The following is a 25,746-nucleotide window of genomic DNA, read 5'->3' as shown; positions in this document are numbered from 1 at the left end:
TGAGGCATGTCCGCCCGGCCTTGAGAGACATTAACATCTCAGGCGGAGGTGTGAAAGATCTACGTATGAGAAGCCAAGGGGAGAGGGGAAGGAGTTGGAGGAAAAGAGACTATAAAATATACTTGTGGGGGGAGTTCAGCGCGGCTGGCTGACTCTATGGCTGGGTGATGTATGAACTGTAGTTTTAGTTTCTGGCTTGCTTTTTCTGGGTTCTTATATATATGCATGTTTTAATAGTTTTAGTTGCTAATCCCATGTAACCTACCCATTTCCTGAAATAAATGGTCTTAAACCTCCAAATTGTGAGCATTTGTTCTGGGGATCTGTGCTAAATCCAGTCCAAGGGCCGGCTTTCGCTGGTGCGTGCTCCTTTACAGTAGTATCTCATCCACAGGACATCCCAAGTCCTCCCAATTCTTATGAACAGTTCTCTGAACTCATTTCCCTTTCAAGCCATCCATCTCTAAGTAAAAATCTGTTTTCATTTATTGGGAGTGGGCATCCTGGATTAAATTTATACGTGTCCTTTATCAAGTGGGAAGTTCTACCAGACATCACAAAAATCATCTTCACCAGAAGCCTATTTAGGCTGCAATCCAATACACAGTTACCTGGGAGCAAGTGCCATTGGATGCAGTGCAATCTACTTCAGAGTATAGGTGCATAGGATTACACTGCTAGTCTGCTTTGTTTTGTGATGGATTTTGGTGTAAAAGAAATATAGTCTGACTGTGCCAAGAATATCAGCTTCCATTTTGGGGGCAAAGGTGAAGTTGAAAGACAACAGCTATGAAGAGGAAGGAGAAGACTGATCTGCTATTATGCTAAAACAATATATTCTGCTCTTCTGCTAATGGCTGAACTCCTATATTATGGCTGGGGCATGCTGGGAGTTGTGGTCCCACACATTTGGAGGGTGCAAGGTCGGGGAAGGCTGCGTTAGGGCCAAGTCATTTATTTCAAAGGAAGGGGTAGCTTGATGCATCCAAAAAGATGCAAGAGCAGTGGGGGTTTTCTAGCAGTGTGCCGAGTTTTTCCATCTATTGATTTTAGACCATTTGTTGGGGGAAGGGCAAAAAGAAATTGCCCCCAAAAATTGTGGGAAGGGGTGAGAATGTTGGAGAAATTTCTCAGTGTGCAGGGCTTCAGGGCTTATCTTACTGTAAGGAGGTGGCTGATGGATGCATGTGGGTGCACACTCTTTATTTTTCTTGTCTTTTTTATTCCATTCTGTTCTTGCAGAATCTTTGGCTGCTTGAGTTTTCTGGAAAGAGGACTTAACCAAGATTTCCTGGAGTGCTGTTGCTTGCTGGGTACCTGAAAGCTGAGTGTTAAAAGAGCTTTTAACAACAACCAAACCAAAAAAAAGTCCCATTCAGCAGGCAGCAGCAAGGGTGGAAGTCGTGGTTAAGCACGGATGTTGCATGCGCTTGACTGGGTCCAGGAGTCCAGACTCCTGGACTGAGTTGGGCACTTGTAGAGCATTCGCAGGCCCACGGGTCGAGCGCCCATCTAGCCCAACAAGTGCCTGGCAATGGAGGCTCTGGAAATTATGTAATTTCCCCCATTGCGTAAATGGAAGCCATAAAAACCCCATTTATGCAATGGAGGAAATGTGTAATCCCTATGGTTAAATCCTCTGGGAACTTTTCAGAAAGCTGAAGCAGCTGGAGACTCTGCAAATAGTGAAGGCTGGTGACTCCGATGGTAGTGGGGCAGTGAATTTGCTCTGGGTTTAAGTCAGAACCTTGAGGGAGTTATCAAGTGAGCTGAACCTATTTGGGGGTTAGGGTTCAGGACCTTGGATATCTCCTTTAGAGTTCTGACTGGTTGTGACCGAACGCAGAGTGGATTCACCGCCCACTTGACATTGGGGTGCCCAGCCTCCACTGGCTGTAAGACAGAACGGGATAAAAACTGTACAATAACGAGCATATGCGAACCTCTCAGACACCTCATTACAACCCTGCACCCTGTGAAATGTCTCCAAAATTTTTGACATCCCTGCCAATGAGGTTGTGAAAGGATAGATGGGGTTTCCGCGCAGCAAGGGTTTTTTCCTACTGAAGTGAATCAGAAAGACCATTCAGGCTGCAATCCTAAACACAGTTACTCAGGAGTAAGCCCCACTGAGCAGAAATGCATAGGATTGCACTCAGTTTTAAGTTCATAGTGGTTCTATCTGTGCAGTTTAGCACATATAAAGCTCTAGATCAAGGATATATGATGTTTAGGATATCTGAAATAATTTGCACATCCATAGACTTTGCTTCCTTTTTAAGTTCATAAACAAAATACTCACACAGTGCCTAGCAATACCAGTGGTTTTAATGTTGTCTCAATATGCAGCATGTTTTTATTGCTGTTTTCATGGTATTATTGTTTGATTTTGATTTGTGGTACACCACACTGGTGGCCTCAGCGGAAAGTTGGTATAAAAATATGAAAAAAGAGCAAATGCTTAAATCTAATGGTCAGACCATTAGAAAAGTGCTTGACAACTACTTTTCCAGGAAAAATGTTATCTTTAAGGACCACATATAATATCACTTGACATTACAAGCTAGGGAAATAAGGTTGATGAGTTAAGGTTGCAGAAAACGTAGTTATAGTAGCCATCATACCTGGGGCAGTGCAGAACTGAGTTGTCGCTGGAGAGAATCTCTGTCGTAGATGACATCCTGAAGGCGTTGCTGTGCCAGAGACAGGCTTTCTTGCGTCTCTCGAAGCGTGTCGAGGAGACGATCCCTTTCATCCAGCATGTTCACCATGAGCTGTTCAAAGTGAGAATCCGAGTCCGACCCACTGCTCTGGGACCCCCTTTGACTCATTGGGGTGTCCTCGTTTATCGTTGGCATCACTTCGCACATCATTGCTTAAAATAAGGGGAAGGGGGTGGGTGGAAAGAAAAAAAACTTTAAGTATAAAAGCATCTGGGAAGGCGTTACATATATAAAAATATCATTTAGAGAAACTGATCGCAATGACCCACTGTTTCCCAGTATATTTCTGTTTCAAGAGAGATAGGTCTTATGTCTCATCAGCAGATTGACACAGACAGTGTCCTCTGAAATCATGTCAAAGATTTCATTTTGAAAGTTAGCTCTTTTTATCTGACCTTTATCCACCCCCACAATATCCTGTATGTCATCTTCTGCCTACTTGTCTTGATGCCCATATAGCTACCATTAATTGTCAAGGAGAGCTTTTCCTAAGACTTTCATATAGCAGGGCCCACCCTGAGCCCAGCAGAAAGTCAATTGAAAGAATGTCCAATCAATCTAGCTTTCTTAGCAGTTAGCCTGGTCCAGAATGAGCCCTCCATTTCGGTGATTTCCTCCAGGAAGAAAGTTAATGGCTGTCTAGGTAATCCCTCCCCTAAAATGGGTTACAAGGAGAACAGAAACACTTCCACAGAGCTAATATGTTCAAAGATTGTTATAACCTGGCCTAGGGGTGGTTTTTGGAAAAGCAATTAATGTCACAATTACGATAACCTCTCTTAAGATGCCTGGTGCTGCACAACAGAAGGTAATATCGCAAATCCAATATGCTGTTGGATATATTTTTTTAATAAACATTTACGACCAACATCTTAAAAATTCTATGCTAGTTTTAAAAAAAGATTAGCCTTAAAACATCCAAAAATGAACATGAACAGAATTATTGTATCCTAGCCAAAATTGTTAACTAAAATGGTTAGGCTATTCATACTCTTGCTAGGCACTTTAAATCTTAAACTGGATATGATCAACAGGAAGCAAAGGACTCCATTCTTCTCCCATAAAGTGGTCTCATCAAGCACAATCGGGATGTTTTGAGAAAGATACCCAATACAACTGCATATCATTATATCTGAAACATCACTCCCTCTTCCTGCTCTACTTTAATTATTTAATTAGTGTCCAAACTGAATCAATGGGGGGGGGGAACCACTATGCTTGAGTTAATGTGAGATTGTGTGTAAGTTGCCAGCTAGCTTACACAAGTGCCCATAGAGACACAGTTGCAATCATCCTAGCTGGACCATATGATTGGGCTCCTCAGGGCATAGAAGAGCATTAATCAACAAGACAGGTAGTAGTAGTTATTTTTACATTATCTACACTAGAGATTTAAGACATAATAGGTAAAAGGTTACAATGAAATATATTACAATCCTCCTTCCCATATCTTAGAGAGAGAGAGAGAGAGATGAAATTGGGTGGCATAGGCAGCAGCGGTAAAAAGCATTCTCATATAGTAAGGGAGTGTGGTTCTGTGTCTAATGCATTGTCCTTTCATCATGTTTTCATTTGCCACTAACGGGTAACTTTCAAGTACGCTTGCAATCCCACAAGAAACATCTAATTGCTTTCTTCTGAAATCATTCCACTCCACCAATGGGAACAGTGATGTAGGACCAGGTGGCAGAGTTCTCCAGGGACTCAACAGCACACTTAAAGCAAACCTCCTCTGATGGTAATGAGCAAGAACGTCAGCATTAGGCCCAGTTTTGGTGCAGCAATGCCATATGGAAAAGCATGAGGAAGCATTCCATACAGCCATATTAGACCACCAGCCCACTGTGGCCCCAAAGCATGTGGTGCTGGTATGCTAACCTTGCATATGTATGCACCAGCATGTATCGTAAGCAGCTGCAGGGACAGCACAGAACATGTACTGGTAAGTCATTTACATGTTGCACCTAAACCCGGCCATAGACACCAAAACCATGACCCTCAGCCTAATTTAATGCTGCTCTTAGCCAAATTTCAAAAGCCCTCTGCATGCAAATGGTTCAGACTTCTGTAAAGGGCCATCTGTCCCTTCCCTGGCAGTCTTCTGGTTGGGGAGGAAGAGGTAGAAGAGAAAGTGACAGAAAGAAAAATGGGGTAACCCTCCCACTTTTGGCTCTGGTCCTGACTACCACTAACATGTCCTTTCCCCACATGAGGAAATGTAGCCCTCTACAGAAAAAAGATGGTCCACTGCTGCCTTAGATCCAGGTCTGGGTCAGAGGTCAGCATCATTGGGCAATGGCTAAGGCCCAGAGCCCAGCAGGAGTAGGGCACTGCTAAACTCTAGAGCCCCCATCCCTACTCACCCTGTTGCTGCCTGTTTGCCTGTCCTCCTCAAGAGTGCAAGCAGTGACAAGAACTGAGGAGGGGGCCCCTACATTTGTTTTGCTCTCTTCTTCTTTGGCCCAGTCATCACTGCCCATTTGCAAGTGGGCAGTGATGACTCTGGCAAGGAAGCAGACCCACTCAGGAATACATGCCCCACCCCGCCCCAATGAAAGCATCTTGTCCAAGGGTCCTCCAAAGTCTGGAGCCAACACTCTTACAATATTGTTGGCAACCATTATTGGGCCTCAAATACTGGACTCTGAACCACACTGATTTGTATTAGTTTGCCCCACTTTTCTACCCTCCTTCCTATAAAATGTAAGAAAAAATGAGAGTTCATTATTAAAGAAAAAAACTAGGAAGTACAAGTCCAACTTGCAATATAATGTTGCACTGTGGAGCACTTCTGTTGAGGGTGCAACCCTACACACATTTAAACAGAAAAAGTCCCATGCTGATTGGGGAATGCTGGGAGTTGTAGGAATGTTCTGTGTAAACATGCATAGGTTTACACCGTCAGTGTTCCAGCCACCCATGCCCTCTTGCAGGATACTCCACTCCATGACCACTGCAATGTTTCAGTCTCACCCCAAACATTCATTGATGCATTATATTTCTTTGGGTGCAGTCCTATGGGGATGGCCTTACGGCCCTCCAACAGGGAGTGGGAGAAGTGGCAGAGGTGATCTTCACCTCCATGCTTCTCCTGCTGTACTGTATTTTTGCTAGACAGGCATTTTCGCCTTTCTAGCTGAGCATCGGGAAGGGAAGGAGGCAGGTGAAGCCTGGTGATGGGGCATAAGCTGTTCCCTCCAAACCCTCTGGCACACCCCGTTCCCTTCCCTCAGAAGTTGCCTTTGTAGTTCTCTCCATGCTGGCTGCAAGCAGGAGGGGGTGGGGAGCTCGGATTCTGGTCAAGGGCGATTGGATTGCTCTCTCCATTAATTACATTTCTACACTCAGAAACGAACACCTATTATACTAAGCATTCTGAGGTGAAAGAGCAAACTCAATCCTAGGGGGTGAGAATTCCAATTTCATTCAATTTTGATAAGAATTTAGCAAAATTTGAAAAGCTCTCCATATTCAAAACAAAAAGAACTTTGGGTTAATTTGTTTTCATTTTTTTTTAATGTGGGAGAAACTGAAATTTTCAGATTCATTCTTCCAGGGCCCAGGGCTTTGAGCGCTTAGCTCTTCGAAGTCTAGGTGTGAATCTCTGTACATTCAACAACAATAGCGTTGAACAAGGGTTACCAACTATCTCCTCATATGGCAGACAGGTACAACATGTTCCTCTCTATGCTGGGACAAGCTGTATCATTTGAACTTGGCAGGTGCAGATGAATGAGAATTTTAGTTAAGTTTTGAGAAGAATTGATCAAAATCGACAAAATTCTCCATATGCAAGAAAGAAAAAACTTGAGATTTTAACAATTCAATGTGGGAGAAAACGAAACTGGCAGATTTACTCACCCCTACATCCTTCTTGGGTGTTTGGGGAAATTGTCCCCCCCCCCAATATTTTTTCTACTTCTGCAAACCTTGCAGTTTATCTGAGCATGCTTATATCTCCTTGTTTTTCACTAACCCTATTTTGTCTTCTTATCCATAATTATTTGCTTGAGTTTGCTATTTTGTATACATTAAGCAAAGTTAATGATTTTAATTAACCAGAAGTGTGGAGTTTCTCACAAAAGTCCCTTTTAAATAAGATAGAAGTAGAAAATAACAACTGTTGAACCCCAATTGTCCTTTACACTTTCTCTCAATTAAAATAAGTGACAGTTTTGCAAAATACTTCAGTGGGAAATAGATTGTACACTGTAGTTTTAAAATCGCTCTTGTAATCTGAGGTAATCATGCCTTATATCTGAATAGTCGATAAAGATTTTGTTAGAGATGTGTCTCTCAGCATATTTCGGGGGTGGAGGAATATATTTAGTGTGATCTTCAGATTAAAATGTTTTACAATGAACGTCTGGTTTTTTGTAGAAATAGAGAAGAGAAAAAGGCATCCATCTAACAATGCATTGTGCACTTCCTTTCTTCTGCAGCATGAGTCCTCCAATAATATTTTCTTATTAACTGGCGATCATTAGATTCATAAAGCATTCTGATGAGGTTAATTGATTAACATACTTGCATCAAAGATCAGAAGCCTACCAGGCATGGACACCTCCACCTTAGAATAGTTTTTAAAACACCACGATGGGCAGATATAATGAAGCAATGCTCTGTAATTATTGGTGTGAAATCATTTTAATACTCCTGATCTGTCTTTAATAAGGAAAGAAAATGGGTGTATTTATTTCAATGATGTATTTTCTGTGTGCAAATTAAATGAAAAAATAAAGTCCCTAAGAAACTCAGCCTGACATGACCTGTAAAAGATGCAGGCTGACTCTATGCAGTAGGACACAAATGAACTAATTGTAAGAATTTGGGATTGTTCATACTAGTGTGAGCAATGAATTCCACTCCAGATAATCTTGATTGATTGCAGAGCTCATGGAATTAATGTATTATGCACAAAGTTCAGTTTCTGGAGGTCATAAAACTCATGCTTTGGTGGACAAAGCTCAGCAACAAAAGAATCCTGGATCATGCTTAAAAAATGGGGCTTTGTGACTAAATCTGACTTGATCGATTTACACTCTGCTATTTTTCAGGTGTGTCTGTGAATTCAAATAGGAATTTTTTGTTGTGGTCTTTTCTTTACATATATCAATTATGTCACTAAAGCATATTGCATTTCTAGAGGCATTGGTATTACCATAAAGTTTGGTGGAAATTAGTGAATGTTAAGCTAGACAAGTGGGGGATCCGCACGTCGCTCCCAGAGCGCTTCTATGCGACCCCAGAGCACCCAGAAAACGATAGTCTGACTTCCCTGTAAAAGAAACGAGGAAGAGCCGTCCATGCCACCACCGCTGCCGCCGGCGAGGAGAGCTCGGCAAAAGAAGGCGGGGTGAAGAGCGGAAGAAGCTCTCTACCCCGCCTTCTTTTGCCGAGCTCTCCTCGCCGGCGGAGAGCTCTCGGCGGCGGCGGCATGGACTGCTCTTCCTCATTTCTTTTACAGGGAAGTCAGACTATCGTTTTCGGGGTGCTCTGGGGTCGCATAGAAGCGCTCTGGGAGCGACGTGCGGATCAATGCTTATAATGTCCTATATTCCAGTAACAAACTCACCCAGTGTCAGCTCCAGGTTTGTGAGGGCCCTTGGGCAAGACACCTTCCACGGACCTTCTCCCTCAGTGAATCTGCTTTGTCACTGCCATTGTCACCAGCTGCTCTCGCTCCTCATCCTCCTCATTATTGCTGCTACCACTTGCCTGCTCGACTGGCAGAGGGCTAGTGAGCAAGTGGACAGTGGTGGCATCTACTGCTCCTCTTTATCCTCATCACCACTGTTGCCTGGGTCAGAGCAAGAGGCCCAGACAGGTGAAAAGGCAAGCTGCAATGGTGAAGCAGAGGAATACACCCCGGGGACTTTGATTAGCAGGCCCTTGCTGGTGCCCAACAATGGCTACTTTTGGCACCGGCCCTGTACTCATTCTCTGAGTGCCAGTCCTTACATAGGCAAAATGACACCATCCCAGTGGGAGGGAGGTATCAGGAGGCTGGGGGGAGGAAGCTCGGCAGAGGTACAAGACAACTTTGGGGTGCGGGAACCCCTTGAAGGAGTTGGGTTAATAAAGCAAAAATAAAAAAGAACAGTCCGCTGATGGATGAGCATGCTCAGTGGCTGCAGAATGCTGTGTGTGTGTTGATGGCAGGAAGCAAAAACTGAGGGAGGGGGGTGTATTTTGGAGAAGGGTATGAGTATGAGTATTTGGCTGGAACCCTGAAGAAGAACTCTCCACCCTGCAAGTTTTTGTTGCTGATCCCATTTCTTGAGGCAGGTTTTCAAATGGATGGAATTACATCATTGTCCCATGTAGTCCAACCACCGTCTACTCCAGCTTACAAGGTCTCGAGCAGATAACTTTCCCAGACTAGAAACGCAGAATCATTTTTGACTGGAAATGCCAAGGATTCACCCTGCGACTTTCCACATGCAACACATGCACTCTACCACTGAGCTTTAGCACCTCCCTTAGGATATGGTCTCCCCATAGTAGTCATATCAAAATGCAGTTTGAGTGAACTGTCTTCGATGTACAAGCAGTTTTTAATAAACAAATTCAACTTCACCGTGAAAGGCATTTCTTTTCTGGTTGTGGACATGCATACTTTCAGCACAACCTTACAAGGCATACTATCAGTAAGAGCAACTGGAGTAGTTGACTCATTGTTAGGTTCTGTGACCAAATACAGTATAAGAGTTCAGATATTCCAAATGTACAAAAAATCAAAGCAACTTACATAGTTCATAGTTAACTACAAGGATAAGTTTTTTATATTCTCCCACCCTACCCCTGAATCCCAAACCTCAAACCAGTATGGACTGGAACTTCTGGAGATTCAGTTGAGCAAGAGAGAATATGCAGTAATTCTGAACTACATATTCATATTCCAGATGGTTTTTTCATTCTAAATCATTACCGTGGGGAGGGGAAGAAAAGGAGAGAGAGAAAACTTCTACTGATGAAGCACACCAAAGTCCTAGGTTCATCTTTCATTTGGACCCCACCCACCAGATTCTCTGTAGCTCTTGATATCAAACAAGCCAGGTAAAAACCCTGGAATCAGAAGAGTGATATTTAATTCTGCTCCACAGGTCAGTTGCGTTCATTCCCTGGCACTCGCTCTTCAACATTATTCCTTTTGATTGTAGGAAGTGGGATGAACAATTCATGAACACAATCACAGCGTCACAAAGGCTTCTTTCTCGGAGAACCATTCAGATATAGTTCACCTTGAAGACTCACTGTTTCAGAGGAACAGAATAGGCGGTGGGGGGGGGGGGAGGATTACTACTACAAAGCGACTTTGCGGGTTTATTTCTAAAACCTTTTCTTGGGAGTCCTCCACTTCCAGCTGTGGAGAATTCATTTCCCCATTCAGGGCGCCTTAATCAGAAGCTACTTTGCCCCTTTGGCAACACCATCACGCCTGCTCTGTGCCGGCTGTGACATCAGCTGCAAGAACTCTCCCTGCCTTTCTAATAGTACTTGGCTCAACCATTCCCCCCACCCAATTTGCAACAAATCCAAATAGACAATATGCTTGAAAACTACCAGGTCCCCCCCCTTGCAGTGCTTTCCCCCCTCTTGCCTCCCCTTCTCTCCACCCCCCCCCCCCCAAGATGCTGTCAGCTACACCTCACTTCACCCACGAAGAGCAATTCCAGGAGGAAAATCCGTGCCATTGTCTGACTTGCACTGCATGCATATTTCTCCTCCTAGTTAACTCCTTCCCTGCCGGGCGTCTTCAGCTGAGCTGTGATATATCACCTTTAATTATTATTAGCATTTTTTTAATGAATGAAAAAGAAAAGAGCATTTCCACTCTCCCCTCACCCCCGCTGCCTCCTTCAACCCAACAAGGAGCGGGCTTCTGTGGTATTAAGAGCTCAGTCTTGCTTCTGCAACATCTGGCATGCCTTCCAGCGCCCATAAACCCAACCCGTCATTAAAAGAAAAGAAATAGCCTTTAAGAAGTTGACTTCAGAATATTACGCACTGAAAATCTCTCTTCCCCCAAAAGACTTTTAAAAGGACAGAACGCCCCTCTTCTCCCCTCCTCCAGTAATGCCATCCTTGCAAACACACACACACACAGACAGAGGAACTCTGCGTTTGCCCGCCGGCTCTCCACAGGGAAGGGCTGCGCCGCCGGGCAAAGCAGGTTGCAATACCTAATGCTGGTTCTTCGTTCCGCGTCTTCGGGGAATCGGGGCCAACCGCAGTCGCTCTCCCTCGCGCTCTCCCCTTCCCGACGGGCGCTCACTCTCGCACACCCAGCCGGGCGCTGCTCAACTCGCCTCCCTAGCAAGGCTGCCGCTCCCGCTCCGAGCAGACACCCGAAGGAGCCCACCCGAGCCCCCTTCGGCAGGCGGCGGCGGCAGCGGCGGCAGGAGCGGCTTGGCGGCACCTCAGCATTTTCCTCCTGTCACTTCGCCGGCAGCCGAAAGGGGGAAACGTCCATGGGAAAAATGGCATATTACGATTTTTGCTTTGAGAAGCAGAGCTCGGTTGAGACCATTGTTAGGAGGAGGAGAGGGGGGGAGGCGGCTCTTAAAGCTCCAGCGGCCCCTTTTTTTTCTTGGCTGGGAAAGTCAGCGGATTAAGACCCGCCCGGGGGGGGGGGGGAGGTGGTAGAGAGACAAGAAGGGATTTTGCTTTTCTTGGATTTCAACTTTGAGGAGTGACAGCTGGAATGGCACGCTGTATCTCAGATTTTCCCAGTGAAAATCATAATTTGATTTTCTAAAGACTGGTGATGCCTTAAATAAATAAATGGGAAAACCATAGTTTATAAATAAATAAATAAATACAGGCTACATACTTGTGGAGTACAATCCTATGCAGGTTTACTCAAAAGTACATCTTTTATTCAGTGCCGCTTACTTGGATTGGAAGACTTACACGGCGCCCTGAGAAGCAGCAGTGCCCATCTCTAACGTGTCTACTCGGAAGTCAGGCCCATTGGGTTCAATGGCACGTACTCTGGGAGAAGTGAACATAGGTTTGCCGCCTAAATTCCGCTGTGTTCAATGGGATTTATTCTGAGATAACCTTGCATAACGATTGCAGGCAGTTTGAGGATTTTCCTGCTAGACCTATTCAAGAGATTCAACTTCTACAAGAACTGAAAATCCACCATGATGATGACCCGGTGCACATTGATGAAGGACCATTCGTGCCTTCTGATATACATCTCGATCTTTTTCCAAATAAGGGGGTCAGGCAACAGAGTCCTATCCAAGTGTGTGAGGAGAGAAGAAGACACTAGTCATGTCACCAGCTACTTTCATATTTCACAACTACCTTTTTACTCCCCCTCCGCCTCAAATCAAGTAATGATCACTGCGAGAATAATTTATTTCCAAGAGGTAATTGAGAGCGATCGGGCCGTGGAATTGATCTAATCGGAAAAGCAGCCCCGCCAACGGAGGTTCCTTCTTCCCTCCCCACCCGCAGTAATCGGATATCGCGTGCAATCAGTTGGATCGCACGACAACGCCGGGAAGGCAGCCTGCTAGAAAAGCCGACACGTGTTCTTCCGCAGTGGGTACGCGTGCGAGTGCTGCGCGGCAAAGCTCCTTGACACGGAGCGGCACGTGAGGAGCGAGGACCGGAAGGCGTGTTTCTGGCTCTCCCTCCTAGGGCTGGGGTTTCCCCTGGAAGCTGCTGCAGTGGTTTCCACCAGCCTTTAAATAAATTCTGAAGTAATCACGTCGGCTGCTCTCTGCCTCACGCACGCACACCGTTCCCCAGATGCTGCTGCTGCTGCCGCCGCCGCGTTTTCACGGCTCGCCCAGCCTTAGCGCTCTGCCATCCCCGCTCTCCCTCCTGCCCTCGCGAAGGACGAGTCAGCGCACGAGTTATTATTAGAGAAAAGACGTCCAGAAGCCGCGGCAGCGCTTTCTTCGCCCTCTGTCTTCCGATTCGGAGTGCCATTTCAGACTGCCGAGAACTGAAACGGAGGCATTTGTACATGTCGAGGCCACGCCCTTCTTTGGGGCCACTGGTGACCCCCGCGTGGGCTTCCCTTCATGCAGATCTCCTCTTCTCGCAGGAGGATTCTTGACAATCTCTGGAGTACGTTCTGGCTCGCAGGAGGTCCTCCCGCTGATTTCAAGGGGGCTTCCCTTTCCGAGTAAAATGGGTTAAAGGAGCAAGCCTGTGCATGTTTAGACAGGAAAAAAAGTCCAACTCCCCGAATCGCCAAGCCAATGTCCTAAAACTCCCAGAAAACTCTTTAACAGAAAAAAGTCATACAACTCCCAGCATCCCCCAGCTACAGGCTGGGGAATTGTGGGGCGTTTTCCCCAGTCTAAGCATGCATAAGATTGCACCCTAAGGCTGCAATCCTATATGCACAGTTACCTAGGGTAAGCTCCATTGAAAATGGGACTTATTTCTCAGTAGATAAGCATAGGATTGCACTGGTGTTTCAGGCTGTGCAATCCAATGAGTTTTCTGAATAGGTGTACCTAAGATTGCTGCCACTCAGGTAGACATAGTGGGTCTGGCAGTGACTGCATAGCAGCCTTTCCCAACTTGGTGGAGTCCAGATGTGTTGGATTACAGTTCCAAGCAGTTGGCTGGAAGATGTTGGGAGTTGTAGTCCAATGCATTTGGAGGATATCAGGTTGGAAAAGGCTGCGGCTGCTGTCTGGAAGTTTTCTTTTGCTTTGCCCCTTTTCTTACTCTGATCCACTGTGGGAAGAACTATGTACATACATACACAGTTTGTGTGCTGCTTCCATGCTAGATGCTTATTCTGGAACTGCTAGTCTTTTGTTTCCTCACTTTTAACAGGTTCTAGTCCAACACATCTGGAGGCATGAGGTTGGAGAGGGCTTCCTTAGACCATCAGATTCTTTCAGTCCAACAGCCACAGTTAGACAACCCTTTAGTCTACTAATGGTTGGTGTTTTTTTCAGGTACTCCCCACACAACATATTCCTACACAACTGTGGGTGGCTGAGGCTCACATTGAGTGGATTCATAGTCAACCCAGAATTTGATTGACACAGACCCTGCCCACTCCCCATCCTCCTTCAGTCCTCCCAGTGCTATCCCAGCAGCCTCTGAGAGTTGTGCTGGCTGTAGCAGAGCAGTCAGTGCAGGTTTGGCCACTCTTGCCTGGGAGCAAAAAATCCACTCAATAGGTAGCAAACTCTGCTGGCTCAGTTCGGACAACACAAAAACCACTAATTGAGCTACTTGTCAACTCTGCAGCCAGTTGTGTTTCTCCAGTGTTGTTGTTGTTGTTGTTGTTGTTGTTGTTGTTGTTATTATTATTATATGAAAAACTCAACTGTGGGGTGTTTTTTGCCTGGCAGTCGACACAAATAACTGTTGACCATTCCACTGACAGTTGACAACTAAAACCACCGGTGGTTATTGTGTTATCTGAATGCAGCCAGTGTGTGAAGATAGAATGGGTGGAGCAGGCACAGCACCCTGAGCTTCTTGGGGAAGGGTGGGATTATTATTATTATTATTATTATTATTATTATTATTTATATAGCACCATCAATGTACATGGTGCTGTACAGAGTAAAACAGTAAATAGCGAGACCCTGCCGCATAGGCTTACATTCTAATAAAACCATAATAAAACAATAAGGAGGGGAAGAGAATGCAAACAGGCACAGGGTAGGGTAAACAGGCACTGGGTAGGGTAAAATATATTATATTATATTTAAAATATAAATATATAATTCACGGAACCTTTCACACACACTCTTCTAAGCAGTAAATTACTTTGACTCACTGCTCAAAAGTAAACCCTACAGAAAGAGAGGGTTTTGCAAAGGAGGAGAGAACTCTTGAATCTTTCATAGTTTTGCAGACGAGTAGCTTTTTCTCATGACATGCGATACCAGCTTGAAATTCTCTGAAGTGTCAGTCAAAGTATATCTAGCAATAAAGCAGTGGCAAGGGGTCAGGGCAAACACAACCCTTGTTCATCTCTTTTCTATATACAGCTGACAGACGTTCCTGAGCTACTGGTATAAAAATAATTTACATGCAGTTCAAATGCTTTTGGATTCTTTTATTGACAGAAGTTACTCCAATCAAGAATTGTCAGCTTCCTTGGAACTCACTGAGTAACAACCCACTTGGGACTGTGAAATTCATCCCACCTTCACAACTAAGCATTTCACTCAGTCATCTCTAAAATGTTTTGCGCTACACAGCTAGCCCTCCTGGCTCATGCCACAACATGACATGACAAGGTCATTCCTGCAAAATTTCCAACTTTATATTTCATTTCTCACATTGTTCTTCTTCTTCTTATTATTATTTATATAGCACCATCAATGTACATGGTGCTTAATCATACATAGATGTTAGGAAACAGAAAAAGTGTAAGTTATACTTCTTTCTCCAGGGCTAGATCTACAGTACTGCTTTATAGTGATATTGAAGTGCTCAGATAATTGTTGGGGTGGATTATGCGTTCCATATATCGCCTTCATAGTGTTATATCCTCCTCTTTATTCCACATTATCCAAAATGCCACAATAAATGTCATTGTGTGTTCTGTAAGGTGTAAATGTGCAACAGAGATATAGCGTTACCAGGATGCGATCATAACGATATAACACAAGGTGTAGATTTGGCTCCAATCTTCTAGCTTTTCATTGATTTCTTTGAGAACCATAGAGAATTCTAGCCATGTTCTTGACTAGATAGCTATTTGTTTGGCCTCTTTTTTGAAACCATTGAAACTTAGGGCTTTGCTAGACCTACCGGGTGTTCTGTTGTTGAGGAGCGGCTCTTTCCCGTTCAGCCATGACGCCTCATCATCCACACATGCCTTCGATTTGTGGCGGAAGTTTGCGCCGGTTGTGCTGCTGCCGCCGCGAGCACGGTTGTGCAGCCACACCAGCCTGATTACCGCGGCTTTTTTTTCCGCTCGGCGCACGGTTTGCGCAAGTCCAAAAGACTGCAAACTTGCGCAGCCGTCAGCGATGCCGCTGCCGGCCCCGGCGGCAGCGGAGCCAGTGCCAGCTGAAGTGCTGCTGGTGCTGTTGAGGGTCAACATTGATGCGGTCACTGCCTGATGGGGGTCGTGGCGGGTGTAATATGACCCGAGGTCAATCGTCTGCATGGGCACTCTGTGCCTACATCTCCCATCATGCCTCTGAGGTGTCAGCGCCGATGACCGCCTCTGTGCCCTCTGCCCCATCCCAAGGAGCCAACCCACATCTGGCCGTAGCCATGGCAGCAGCCCACAAACAGCTCTGCCCTCTGCCAGCCTGGTACGCCCACTGCAAGGAGTCACCAACTCCCCATGAAGGCAGACTGTGGGATACCCGGCTTTCCAAAAACTGGCCCACGCAGAGGTTGCAGTAGAAAAAACAGGCGCACATGCCCCAGCAGCGCACCAGCCACTTTTCCGGTCCTCCGGTCCTGCACAAATTGTCACTGTGGAAATAATAAAAAAAAGCCGCTCCGCCGCGCTACCCCAGCTGGCGGGCTGGGCGCAAATGGCGGAGGCGGCTTGACCGAAGCCGCTGGCCACTCCCATTAGCACACCTTTTCCTGACCAGTGCGGACCGCAGTGACCTCACACCCTCCCACACGTACTCCGAATTAGCGCGGGCCGCCAGGAAAAGTCGCAGTAGAACTCACTTTTTTAAAGTCGGGAGAAAGAGGCTTCACCGCAGGATAACGACGGATCCTGGTGAACGTCATCTGGAAGCCTCGACACGACTGCGGAAGGTAACGCGCGCTACAGCCTCGTCTAGTAACGCCCTTACTTTCATGGAAATATATTTAGGTTTGGGCTGCAAGCTCAGTCATTACATTGCTCCTAAATCATTAGGAGCAGCAGACCAAAGTAGCAATAACAATCATGTATAACTTTTATAATTACTTTAGTAATAACTCTGGAATTAGGGTAAGCATCATTATAAATGCCTAAGTGAAGAATTCTATTTCTTTTCTATATTAAAAAACTATGTCAGGCAAGAGAGAAAATTGTCAGAAGTAAATGAATGATCTCATGGTCTTCTTAAGCAATAAAATGTCTTCACTCTAATATGAACATGTACTATAGGGTCTGTGATGAAGAGGGAAATAGTAACAGATGGATGGACAGAATTAAATGTGGGATATTATGTACAGCTCCATGGTTAACATTTTTTGCAATACATGAAGGAAGAATTTTGGTTATTCAATAATAACATCTGACAAAGTTCAACAAATAACGTATTACCAGATGCATGAACTTTGTTTCATTCATTATTATTATTATTGTTATTAAAAATACTTTTAAAGGTACTTTCTGTCTAAATGTACTATTTGTTATTTATTTGTTCAGTTGCTTCCGACTCTTCGTGACTTCATGGACCAGCCCACGCCAGAGCTTTCTGTCGGCTGTCACCACCCCTAGCTCCCCCAAGGTCAAGTCTGTCACCTCCAGAATATCATCCATCCATCTTGCCCTTGGTCGGCCCCTCTTCCTTTTGCCTTCCACTTTCCCTAGCATCAGCCTCTTCTCCAGGGTGTCCTGTCTTCTCATTATGTGGCCAAAGTACTTCAGTTTTGCTTTTAGTATCATTCCCTCAAGTGTGCAGTCTGGCTATACCTTTACTGATTTTGGAATTTAGAATTGTGTGCCTTCATCCCAAAATTGTATGTGTGTGTCTCAGTTCTTGGATCTCTTGTTGGGATTGACTGTCTTTTAACCTTCAGGTATGGTAGATTTGGATTTTATTCCACGTAAGTTACATATGATTGTAAAATATAATGATTGCTAAGCAGTGGAATGGGGGATGAGGTTAAAGCCTCTCCCTTTCCCCCAGTGACCATGATGAAGATTGCTTGGGAAACACAAGGGTGTCTCTGTGTGCATGCATGAGAGTATGTGGGTGAATGCATATGAGACTGGGTGTGTGGTTGTAAGTTCATGACAGTATGTGTGGACATGTATGTACATGTGCATGGGATGTGTGTGTCCTGAATCACCACCCATCACTGCATGCAGGCCTTGGGAGTGTGGAAAGTTGCCCACCCCCTGCTTTTGTTCTAGATGAGTTCAACCCAATCTAGAACAAGATGAGCACCACTGCTGAAGAAGTACAGGATTTCAGTTCTTTTATTCCTACCACTCCTGCATTTTAATTTTTCTAGTGCAGCAATATTATGTAGTCTGTTCTGGTGTGAGAGTATTTAGTAGCATAGATTCATTTAGCAGTGGACAGCAAATAGGCAATCCCAGAAGGGCGGCATAAAGGATGAGAGGGTGTATAAGTTATGATTTATTGACACCAACTACTTATGAAATCAATTTCCAGCCTAGAAGAATAAAGAGGAAATCTAAAATTGCACAGGAAATGATTAAATATTAAGCCCAAGTTTCCCTTCCAAAAATGGGCTCCATACTACTTAAGTGGAAGCTATTTGAATGGAAAGGTAAATGAAACAATTCATTCTTAAATATTACTCCCATAATGGAAGGGAACAGCCAATTGCTGAGGTCAAGAGAAATATTACTGGCAATCAGGGTTCTGAGACTCATTTACATTATCTGTTTGTCTTTGTAGCCTGGATCTATGCTTCTGGGGGGGGGAAAAAACCCGCAATGTTTCTATGCCCCATATGAATGGACAAACTCCCTTTTAACAAAGGGATGCTTTTGAAACTTTCATAGATGGTGGAATAGAGTTGAACAACTTAATTTTATTTTTGCTGTCCATGACAACAGTCCTAGACAGCCATAAGCTCATGTGGGGGCAAGAAACTGACGATGTTTTGAAGATTTTACTGAACTTGATCACCTGGCTGAACAGATAAAACTAATTGAAATAGTGAGGTAGTTTCCCTGTTCATCCAAGTGATTGGCTGCAATAAAAAATAATGTTCAAACCACTTCTGGGAGCATGAACATTTCTCCTTTGTCCATGTCATTTCCAGACTCAAACTTAAATATCTAAAATAGGAAGCTGTTTTACATCAGGTCAGGCTAATTATCCATCCAGGCCAGAATTGTTTAGTCTGACTGCAGTTAGTTCTCCAGGGTTGCAGGCAGAGGCCTTTCACATCACCTGCTATCTGATCCCGTTACCTGCAGATTCCAGGGATTGACTCTGGGACCTTCTGCATTCAAAACTGTTGGTAATACTGCAACCCCATCTGCAAGTTACTGGAATAGGGCAATGTTGTAGATAGTCAGCTCATGGGAATCTAGGCCAAAGATAGCCTTAGGATCTCTATAGCCTATAATGTGGTTTCCTATCATTTCTTCTTTTTGCTCCTCCCCTTTCTTCTCCCCCTCCCTCCACCCAACTTCTACCATTGCTGAGAGTATATGTATTTGCTCTCTTGTTCCTGTAATGCAACACAAAGTGGACTAAACAAACTTGTTTTGAAACACTGTTCTGTACCTGCATAACATATGCAAGAATATTGTGAGTGAACTACTTTAACTTTCTTTCATTGAAGAAGGGTGTGGTCTCCTTTTTTTTTTTTTTTTTAGCCTTTTGTGCATGTGGGACTAGTAAATGCTCATTCTCTTCCGCTTTTTATTTTTTGTTTTTCTCTGCTAACTGCCTTTCTAACAGGAGGCATCAATACTAAATAATTCCCATGGTTTCTGAGCTATGGTCCCTCCCCTTGAGTTTGACCACAGGTTCTGAGATTGACAACATGTAGTCTCCGAATTTCAATTTCAAGAAGAATAATAGTGTTAGAAGGAAAGGAATATGAATATGTTTATTCATATTTAGAATCAATGCCATTTAGGATCTGGGGTCTTGGTGTTTCTTTATAAGTATGCCCAAAACTCATGAGGCCAGAGAAACCAGAAAAAAATATGATAGTCCTGTCATGAAAACAGACCTGTCACTAATTAAATGTGTTGTGTTTTAAGTGCATTTAAATGCATTTCTGTTTAAATCAAATCAAGTCAATAAATCAACAAAAGCAACGAAATACTTTCAGTTGTCTAATTTTTAAACAATGCATACATTTCTGTGGAAACACAACACATAACATTGTACCTGCTCTAAATGTTACATTTTCATTATGATAATATTTTGGCACAATAAAATCATATATATTTGGGCATTGTAAAATATCTATGATTTCTTCTCCTCTTACAGAATCTAGTATGAGGGAATGCTGAGCAATCAAGCCCACTGTTTCAGTCAAGGTTAATATACTGCATTACCTGGCGTTTCTGTTTCACTGTGTTTACCTTATGCTTTGGACTCATGCCCAGAACAATAAAACACCATCTACTAATTAAGGACTAACCAATGCCATTTTCTTTCCATATGGCATTTTGCTTTCTAAGATGTGGTGCATTCTTGTCCTCTTCCTGTGCCACAACTAAAGCAGTCAATCTTGATAGGCAAGTGGGGTAGAGTTCACTCAGTGGCCAACTAGCTGTCAGCCAGGGATCAACAAAGCAGGACATGGTGCAACAGCATCCATGTTCCCCAGCAACTGGTGCATATAGGCTTACTGACTCTGGCAGACCCAGCCAGGCAACTGTGGACATCCCTGTTTGGTTCCTCCCCGAGGGTATCTAAATGCTCAGAAAGCCCCGGGGTGGGTGCACAGTGGCGTAGCATCAATTATACAACACTGCTGCAATCACACACCTACCCCAGGAATTTCCACTGAAGCAGTGGAGAAAAGAAGTCAGAGACTTACCCTGACGTTTTTCTCCAGAGAGAGGTGAGGACATGAAAGATGGCATCAAGACAGCCCTAAAGCCTCTCTCTGGAGTTGCAGTGGAGGCATGGCTGGGTGGTGCCTGGTGGAAGGTGACCTGTGATTGGTTGCTTTCTACTAGGAAGAGGGCAGGGGGCCACTCTGTTCTGCAGATGGCTGCCCAGAAACCTCACGCTCCCTCCTCAGCATTGGGATTATCCAATGCCAGCCCTGGGAAAGGAAAGTGTGGGGTTTCTGAGGGATGTGGTGCCAACCTGGTGCTATAAAGACACACACACCCTTTTCTGGTTCTTCTCTCAAGTGGACCCCCTCCATTCCGAAGAAAACACCTGTTAGTCATCATTCTAGCACTAGGAAATAAATATAAAATTCTAAGCCACTTCAAAAATTCTATGGAAAGCCAAATTTAGTCAAGTAACAGAAATAAATTGCCAATAAATTTTTATTAAAGAGCTTTTCAGCACCCAAAGAGACAATGGTGGCCTGCTCCATTCTATTACTATTTAAAACTATCAGATCAATGACTAATCTGATCCAAGCAATCTTATAATAACTTCTTGAAGTCTATCAGCTAAAATAGCTGTCAATATTTTAAAGTTAATTAACAAAATAGGCCGAAAATAAGCACAATGAGTATGATCTTTGCTGAGCTTAGGGATCACAGTGATATAACCATCATTTAAAGAAGAAGGGAGAGAGCCAGATTAAAAAAAATAACGTTATAGAGATTATGTAGTTTTCTAACAAACAGGTTGGGAAAAGTTTTATACCATTCAACTGGAAACTCATCCAGGCCAGGTGGTTTCCCAGTATTCCCAGGAATACTTTTATTAGGCCAACCAAATTAACACCAAAAATGTCCACATTTTCAAGATGTCTTTATCAGGCAAGATTTTACCAAAAGCAGGGGAAGGGGAGGATGGGAAGAAGTAGAAAACCTGACATGATGTTGAAGTCACAGTGTATGTTCAGAGTCCCAAAATGAAATGGGGGGGGGGGGGAAGAGAGGAAGGACCCTGTGGACATTCAAATTAGGCTCTGCAGCACGTGTGATTGTGGGGTATTTTGAATTGTTTCTCTGTGAAGTCTAATGGGTACTAATGGTATAATTATCACCATTTCTATTGTTGTTTTATCATTTTATTGTCTTTTGTATTTTTAAACTTTGTATGCCACCTGGGTAGGGGATGTCCCTAAAATGTGGCTTATAAATCTTTTGAATGAATGATTGATTGAAAAATCATCATCATCATCATCTCCACTAAACTTGTTATTGTGATGCTCTAGTCAAGTTCTTCCTTCCATACAAGAAAAATAATCTTGTTGTTAGTGTTGTTGAGAAAATAACTGCACATATGGATAGACTTTGGCTGTCAAATCTCTGGGTGCGCAGATCCAAAAATATGTTTCGAAGACAGCTAGAAAGCAGAAAGTGCTGCATTTAGAACAAAGGAAAACATCCTTCTTTCTTTACTTCAACTGTGGGAAATATTGCAAGGGTTGGGGGAGCTTTTCAACAGTTTGCAACAGAGAACACTGGTGTTATGAAGTAGCTCACTGTGAGTGAATAGTATACACTCCTTTGTGAGACATGGTCAATAAGCTGTTTCCACCCACAGCTTCAACAAAGTAGAAAAGAGTTACAGGAATGGGTTAAGATGAGTCAACTAGAGCTGGATTGAGCAATTCAGTTTCTAAGTGACTTCCTAAAATGCCCCAAAGGCAAAGGTGAGGTATGGGATAAAAACTGAGCAAAAGAATATGGAGTGCCAAGAATAATACCTCCCCAGGTACCTGATCAGTGCTCTGCAGCTGCTCTTATTGTTAAAACAGGCATTAAGCTTTTCTAGACAAGGCATTTATTGTGCAGTCATCATTCCCTACTCACAGTTTTTTACAGGTTCTTTAAACAATGTTGTGACCATCCAGTTTCACTTCTATTTGTAAACAACACTTTCTGCAAGTTGTTTTTTGAGCAGAGAAACTGGGGTATTTTTTCTTAAAGTGAAAGAAAATACTGTTTCCATATGTTTATTTGTGCTATTCTGCTATATCACAGTGCCACCTAGAGGTTATGTAATGGAAAAGCAGGAAAGGAAATGTTCCTCTTGTAGTGTTTGGATCTCAGTTCTGTGATGAAACTGAAAGTAGATGCAGCAGATTAATAGTCTCACGTAGTAATGCCCATCAGCTTCAAGCCCCCTCTTTTGTTACTAGGTGGAGAGCTAGCTCTATCTTTTATTAATGGATTCCACCCTCTCCTCTGGGTTGCTGTGGGCCCATTCTCCTGGGAGACTGGCAAACTCAGCACCTGCTACCATAGGATAAGCCCAGCTCACAAGACCCAACTCAGGTAGTGGATGCTGAGGCCAGAGAAACCAGAAAAAATCGTGATAGTCCTGTCATGAAAACAGACCTGTCACTAATTAAATGTGCTATATTTTAAGTGCATTTAAACGCACTCTATTTGCCAATGTCTAAAGATTCCCTGTGGTAAGTGTAAGTCTCATCAGAACATGCACAGATTTATATATGGGTTTAACAAGAACACATCTCATAACACTGGGCTGTATCCAGCTTTAGACCCTATCAACTGCGTAGGGTAGCAGAAGAAAATCTCTCCATCCCTCCAAGTGCTACTCAGGGGTTCAGTAGAATGTGCTGAATAGAAGCAACAGCAACAACAACATTTCTATACTACCCCATAGCTGAAACTCTCTGAGTGGTTTCCAAAAATTAAAAATAATTAAAATACATTATACAAAGTATAAAACTATTTACATAAATACATCTAAACAGACAGGCAACATCTATCTAAAACAATTTTAAACAATCATCTGTAAGACAAATCCAGGATCTGATTAAATCTCATCATATGCTGCCAAATACCTGAGAGAAAAGAAAGGTCTTAACCAGATGCTGAAAAGATAATAGTGCTGGCACCAGGTGAGCCTCATTGGAGCGGTCATTCCATAATTGGGGGTGGGACACTACTGAGAAGATTCTCTTCCTTGTTGTTGCCTTCCAAGCCTCTGTCAGAGGAGGCAGCCAGAGGGCCTTAGATTCTATGTTTTGTGTATAGGTAGGTTCATGTCAGGAGAGTTGCTCCATCAGGTACTGTGGAATGAGGTAGGCAGAGGAGTTGTGGAGAGGATGGAGCCCTGAAAATTGATGGAGGCTCCATCTGTGAGCAGAGCTCTGTCCTTGAAAGTGCCTTCACACAACTTTTTGGAATCCCCTACACCACAGCCCACCTCATTCAAGCAGGGTCCCCTGACCCTCTGTATAGCATTTGTGGGATCTTGGAAGGGATGTTGTGAGGAGGATGAGATGGAGGTTTCTGCTTCTGCCAGCCCAGTTACATATGCCAGCGCCAGATCCAACCCACCATTATAACCTTGCTCACCTCCACATACAATTCAACCTTTTCTTCTATGGGGGCTTGCATATAGTTTGTTTGCGATAATTATGCCTATGCTCAGTTCCATGGGATGATCTACCCAGAATATCAGCCACATGGATGCCTTGAATACATCTTCTTCATGGCAGCCTCTCAATGTGTAAACTGGCTTTCATAGTTGTGTCAATTACAGCTGATCTTTCCCTAGGTGATGATAAAAGTGTAGTGTTGTAACTCCTTTGCTTTTTGCTGATTTACAGCATGATGTAATCATGGCATATTCTATTTATTTCAGTTTGGAATGCCTTCAATGAACACATATTAACACTTCTCAGCCACAAATTCTAGCAAACTAAAATGAAATGTGTGGGTGCATCATTTGGATTAATGATTCAAAGTGCTTTGTAGATTTTAAAAACATGTCAAACTGCGTGACTCATCTTGCCCCAATACTCCTTGATTTTCTGCAGAATGCGATAGGAGTTGGATAAGGAATCTTCTTCTGTTTTGAAGGAAATAAATACCTATAGGGTTAGCTAGAAAACTCTCAGCCTCTATCAGCTTCCATGTAGAAATGATTCCATGTCCTTCCTTGATCATGGAAGTATTTGTTTATTAAAGGTGCAATCTATGCATGTTTTGACAGGAAAAAGCCTACAACTTGCAGCATGCCTCGGCCAGCTTGGGGCTGGCTGTATGGGGCTAGGTTGGTCTCCATCTTGCCATGATGTTCATCTTTAAGGCAAGGGATGCAGCCTCCCAGTGCCTCTTGGTTCTCTGGCTGATGGATGAGGCCAGAGTTTGCACTCCCAGGGAACTGTCAGACAGAGCTGCATGTTGCATTGATAGCAAGAATGCTGTGAAACTAGGGTTTGGGTCACAATAGACTTAACCCAAGGGAGTTTATTATTTACTCAGGAATTAGCACATTCATCCAGTGTGGTGTAGTGGCTAAAGCATCGGACTGGGAGTTGGGAGATCCGAATTCTATTCCCCACTCAGCTATGGAAACTCACCGGGTGACTTTGGGCCAGTCACAGACTCTCAGCCCAACCCACCTCACAGGGGATAAAATGGAGAGGAGGAGGATTATGTACACCACCTTGGGTTCCTTGGAGGAAAAAAGATGGGATATAAATGCAATAATACAATACATGTGAGTTCAAACAAGAGTTCTCCTTTAATATGAGATCTTGTTCCTTGTATATGAGTTTTTAAAGGAAGATAGCATTTTCAAACTAGAGAGAACACCATCCTGGAAATGAAAAATAGGTTGCTGTTTGGTGTGTAGAAATCTTCCACACTGTTCATGCATAGCCACCGAATAATTGGCAACTTTGTGAGAAGCAAGATCTTGCAATTAGATGACTGCACCTGGACAAAAATGAGAAGTTTTTATGAGCTAGACATTCTTTCAATCATAACTTTGGTTGACGAATTTGTTATGTTGAACCATTTTCTCCTCCTACAAAAACAAATTAGTCACAAGTAGAGCAATAAGCCAAAATGTGTGGGAGTGCCATTACCAATATGCAAGGCAAAACCAAAATATGCTTTTCACAGCTTTGAAGTTCCTCCTTGTAGATTTGCTCCCTTAACTGTCAAAAGATAAAAACAAACATTGCAAGGACCCACAATTAAATGATACATGAGTATCAACTTTAGACTCCTCTCTCAGATAATTTGTGATTGCATGTCAGAGTTAACATAAATTCCAACTTGAACAACTGGTGTAAACACAAAGAAATACCAAGTGAATTAGACATCCAGCTTAGTATATGTTGTAGCTGGCTGCAATACATTTAAGGTAAAGAGAGTTGGCAGTGTGTTTTTTTTATGCTCCAAAATGACCAGTGTATTCAGCAGAGTGGAAAACTGCTCATGGTAACCAATAGGAGCCACAAGCATTTAAAACTGAGAATCTACAAC

At 43.6% G+C, this 25,746-nt stretch overlaps 1 protein-coding gene across 1 annotated transcript in view; it reads right to left on the bottom strand.

Annotated features, from left to right (window-relative positions):
- The window catches only part of PPFIA2 (PTPRF interacting protein alpha 2), a 295,048-nt gene extending 284,084 nt beyond the window's left edge, over positions 1 to 10,964 (bottom strand). Inside the window, exons 1-2 of the mRNA XM_063133830.1 lie at positions 10,910 to 10,964; positions 2,625 to 2,875 (exon numbers count right to left, since the gene is read on the bottom strand). Coding sequence (XP_062989900.1) covers positions 2,625 to 2,873 — 249 coding nt within the window. The 5' untranslated portion in view covers positions 2,874 to 2,875; positions 10,910 to 10,964. The remainder of the gene's footprint in view (positions 1 to 2,624; positions 2,876 to 10,909) is intronic.
- Positions 10,965 to 25,746: the final 14,782 nt, after the last annotated feature.

The sequence above is a fragment of the Elgaria multicarinata genome, chromosome 9 (assembly GCF_023053635.1).
Source record: "Elgaria multicarinata webbii isolate HBS135686 ecotype San Diego chromosome 9, rElgMul1.1.pri, whole genome shotgun sequence".
Taxonomy (NCBI): Eukaryota; Metazoa; Chordata; class Lepidosauria; order Squamata; family Anguidae; genus Elgaria; species Elgaria multicarinata.
The sequence above is the reverse complement of the archived record's forward strand: the minus strand, read 5'-3'. Positions and strand labels throughout refer to the sequence as shown.